Source organism: Hibiscus syriacus, unplaced genomic scaffold, assembly GCF_006381635.1.
Source record: "Hibiscus syriacus cultivar Baekdansim isolate YM2019G1 unplaced genomic scaffold, ASM638163v2 tig00110009_pilon, whole genome shotgun sequence".
NCBI classification, from domain to species: Eukaryota; Viridiplantae; Streptophyta; class Magnoliopsida; order Malvales; family Malvaceae; genus Hibiscus; species Hibiscus syriacus.
Genome location: NW_024062561.1, coordinates 3,414,631 through 3,419,449, shown reverse-complemented (window position 1 = coordinate 3,419,449; position 4,819 = coordinate 3,414,631). Strand labels below are relative to the sequence as shown.

The following is a 4,819-nucleotide window of genomic DNA, read 5'->3' as shown; positions in this document are numbered from 1 at the left end:
CCCTGCAAATGAAAGTATCAATTAATAGCAGTTAGCGTAAACTGAATATACTTACCTCGTAAAAAAATGGAATGCTGGTTCGGTTTGGAAATGTTAGCATAAAACTCCTTCACCAAGAATGCATTACTGAACCAGGATGTCTTGCAAACTTGTGCCATTTGTGTGGAACAACTATGTCCATTACGTCTGGTCCAAAACCGCCATCCACCGTAAAGATGAAACCAACTCAAAGAAAAGCTTCCTATTTTGAAACCTTGCTTTGGTTTCATCATTTTCGAACTGCTGAGCAATGGGAGCTTCAACTTTGGTGGGTCTTGTACGCACCATTTTTTCTAGTATTTGTAAAGAAAGAAAAGGAAAAAGCTTTGTATGCTTGGAAAGCTTGAGAAATTTTGGTTATGGGGAAAATGAAGAAAGAAGAAGAAGTGAGAAAAAATAAAAGGAAAAAGTAAAAAAATTAAGTGATTGGACGGTTGAAAGAAATGAGTAAATGGGGGTAAATGGGTAGGTAGGAAAAGAAAAAAGTAAACTGTAAAAGTAATGGTGATGGGACAAAAAAGTGGAGAGAGAAAAGTTAAAATAAGAAATAAAGAAAAGAAAAAATAATAAATCAACAGAATTTTTTCCGTAGTTGATTGATTTGTCCTTTCCTCCCTTGCTAACCACTCCTTGCACGGTTGTAGTACTATGGTCCCCTACAAAACAAATCAAATTATCTACAAAATAAAATAAAAATAAAAGAAAATTTAAAATTATTATTTATGCACAGTCAACACAATTCAATGCCGTGGCATCGAGATTTGGTTCTCAGTTGGGCACACTTCAGCATCGTGCATATACAACACTGCCTTGTTGTGCAGTGATGGAACTCCATTATAAGCTTTCAGACGCTGGCCATTGACTTTGAAAATAGTCTCATCATCTATATTCTTTATGTCAACAACTCTATGTGGATAAACATAATGCACCTCAAATGAACCTGACCATCGAGATTTAAGCTTCCCAGGAAAAAGTTTGAGTATGGAATTATAAAGCAATACTTGTTGGCCAATATGAAAATGTCGTGGCATCAGTTTTTAGTCGTTCCACTTCTTGGTTTTCTCCTTGTATATTCGAGCATTTTCATAGCTTGTGCTCTAAAATCTTCCATTTCATTAAGCTCTAGTAATCTCTGCTCCCTAACTAACTTTGCATCAAAATTCAATTGCTTAATGGCCAAGTACTCCTTATGTTCAAGTTCAACCAGGAGAAGACAAGCCTTCCCATACACCAACTTGAATGGTGACATTCCCAAAGGAGTTTTGAACGTTTTTATATACGCCCAAATTACTTCATCTAACTTTGGCGACCAATCCTTTCGCCTTGGGTTCACCACTTTTTCTAAATCTGCGCCCAAAGTAATTATCGTTTTTGTGACAGAAATACCAAGGTATTTCAATCTGCTTTAGCAACGTTTGATGTCATGACATTCCTTCCCAGTGCGACCTTCTGCTTGATATTTCCTGCACACCATAAGTAATTGCACCTTTCTCTCATACAACATCATTAAAAGATAAAATAGCAATACCACCACAAATGCAACTATATGCAACTACATGATCCTAAAATGACTAAAATGAGCTTTTAAACAAACAATAATTTAAGTGAAAAAGACCTTAAAAGTAGCCTTTTTAGGAAGTTATCAATATTCGATTAAAAATTTAGGAAGTCAAGGAGTGTGACTTGATTTGTAGTTATCGTCTACCTCAGTGTATTGAGACATTGTGTATTCTTTGAAAATTGTTTTATGATAATTTCTTTGGAGTCAACACCTTCATTTCATTTTCATTTGAATTTGCATCTTTACAGTTTCATTTTCATTTGCATTTTTACATTATATTTATTCCTAAAAATTTACATGCATTTAATCATGAAAATTTGGGGAGTAACTTGTGGAGGATCCCATGACAGAAATTGTAAAAGCAAATTGGAGCCACCTTGATCTTCCTAGAAAAAGATAAGAGCCATAAATGAGATTTTAGTGCTTGTCAACAAGACTAAAAACTCTAAGAGCTGCTCATTAAGATTCAACAAGAGATGGTTAATCAAGCAAGAAAGTTCCAGGACGAATTAAGAGAACAAATGTACAAATTAATGATGATGGGGAATGTTGTGATCCATGGGGAGAAGCCACTAGAGGATTATGCTATAAAGGCTTTGAATGAGATTCTGAATGTTAGATGTGGTGCCCCAATGACATCAACATGTGATCAAGAACTTGTTAAATAGTAAGGTAACTCAAGCCAGCTCTAGAAATTGGATGTGGTCCCAGAGCGCATCGCTGAATTGATAGTGAATAAATAACTAATGAAACATAAAGGATTCCTCATGAGAGATTGGCCTCACTCGAAGAAGAGGGGCATAGAAAAAGCCCAAATTCTGACCAAGAAAGCTAAGAAGGGTTAAATTCTTATGAATCACTACTTTAATCCCCCAAACCATCAAGTTAGGACATCCAAACTCAGAATTTTTAGTTCATTCCCTTCCACTTTTCATGCGAAAAATTGCATTCTGAAATGCTCGAATCTAAACTGATTGTACCATATTATGTTCAGCCACAGTGGCCTCTGAATAAAAAATAGTCCTATAAGGGTATTCCTTGGATGAACCAGACTAAGAACTTAAGATATTTAGCTAAGGTTTCTAGTAACCTTGAAGGATAATTTCAAGATCCTATAGAGCAAGAAATTCATATCTGCAAGGTAGGAAAGCAAAAGGCTAAAACTCGATGCCCAAAAATCTCTTTCCCAACAGAGATTAATTTAGTCAAATCTGGTGAAGGCTACATGGCGTAAGAGAAGGAGAAAGGAAATCCAAGCAAGAATATTCCATTTGATGTATTCTGAGACTGGCCTATAGGTTTAAGAACGAATTGATAAAATATCAGCCTCAAAACATCTCAAACTCATATAATAGATTTTCTAATAATAAGTGGGGAATTAGACATTTCAAAGAATTTGACAAATACTCCACCAATCACCGCAACAACAGAAGCTCAAAACTTAACCAAGACTATGATTTCCAAAGAAAATAATTTTGGACCCAAATTTGGGTCCAATGTCCAACAAAGAAACAAAGATCTGAAGAAGCAAGAAGAAGAGAAAAAGGTCGGACTGAAAGGAAATAATAGTCTTTTGGAATATATGAAGAATACTATTTAGTTTGGAAAGATAAATGCTGAACCACAGTTATAGAGGTTGATACTACTTTGTCGCATGAAACAAGACAAGAGTTGATGGAGTTGCTTCAGGATTTCAATGTCATCTTTTCCCGGTCTTATCAAGACATGACAGGACTGAGTACAGATATAGTTGTGCACATGCTTCTGATTAGGCTTGAATGTAAATTAGTTCAATAAAAGCTCACACGAATGAGGCCAGAAATGTTGTTAAAGATCAAAGAGGAAGTGATAAAACAAATTGATGCAAGGTTTCTTCAGGTGGAAAAGTATCCAGAATGGGCCGCCAACATAATTCTCATGCCAAAGAAAGATGGTAAAGTCCGCATGTGCGTGGATTATAGAGATCTCAACAGATCAAGCCCAAAAGACAATTTTTCTCTACCTCATATAGATACTTTGGTGGAAAACACTGTAGGCCATTCTTGGTTCTCTTTCATGGATGGCTTCTCGGAATATAACCAAATAAAAATGAATCCCGAAGACATGAAAAAAAAACCATATTTACGACTATGTAGGGCACGTTCAGTTATAAAGTGATGCTATTTGATTTGAAAAATGCTAGAGAAACTTATCAAAGGGCTATGGTGACTCTTTTCCATGATATGGTCCACAAAGAAATTGAAGTTTATGCGGATGACATGATTGCCAAAACCAGGACTGAAAATGAGCACATTCAAAACTTAAGGAAACTTTTCCAAAGATTGATGAAATACCAGTTGAAACTCAATCCAACTAAATGCACCTTCGGGGTAATGTTAGGGAACCTCTTGGGCTTTGTGTTTAGTCAAAGAGGAATCATGATTGATCCAGATAAAGTAAGAGTCAAGAATTTTCGCCATATTGTACACAAAAAGACTTATCCGAAAATTGGAAATTGTATGGGAGTTTATATTTTTTATATTTTTAATTATTTTCTTATATTGTTAAATGTTAGAATTGTAATATTAATTTTGTTAACATCTTTTTTGTAGATTTAAAATGTCTTACGTCTTAATCATGTTCATATTTTCTCACCTGAACTCAATTCGATAAATTTTTTCTTATATTTTTAAATGTTTGAATTGTAATGTTAATGGCTTTTTTTTATTAATTCTTTGAAATTAAAATGTAGGAAGAAGATCGAACCATTCGATATCGAGGAATGAAAAATGGTGAGCCATGTGCGTGGATTATTCATTACCTACAAAAACCCGAATTGTATGCTACTACATTTCTTCTTGGTTTCAGGGTGATGCCTACACTTATTTCAGAGCTGATTGAAAGTTGGAGACCTGAAACTCATATGTTTCATCTTCCTAGTGGAGAAATCACGATTACTATTGAAGATGTGACTTACCAATTTAGTGTCCCAATTAATGGTGCGACATTGGTCCGATATAAAAATTACATCTTAAACCAAATGTACGAGCGATTATTGGGAAATGCGCCACCACAAAATGTAACAGATGGGTTCCGAATACAAATATCTTGGTTGGAGAATGAGTTTAAAGTGAATGAAAGTTCACTTGAGCAAGAGATCATCTACGCAACCCAAGCATATCTTCTCCAATAAATTAGAGGGGTATTGTTTTCGGATAAATAGGGGAATATGGTGTACAC

The 4,819-nt window shown here is 35.1% G+C and overlaps 1 protein-coding gene across 1 annotated transcript; it reads right to left on the bottom strand.

Moving 5' to 3' along the window:
• Window positions 1-779: 779 nt before the first annotated feature.
• Window positions 780-1,288, bottom strand: LOC120212264. The gene is made up of 2 exons (XM_039210632.1): window positions 1,090-1,288; window positions 780-979 (listed from the first exon to the last, which is right to left on the bottom strand). Exons 1-2 carry the CDS (start codon window positions 1,286-1,288, stop codon window positions 780-782), a joined length of 399 nt encoding a protein of 132 aa, XP_039066563.1.
• Window positions 1,289-4,819: the final 3,531 nt, after the last annotated feature.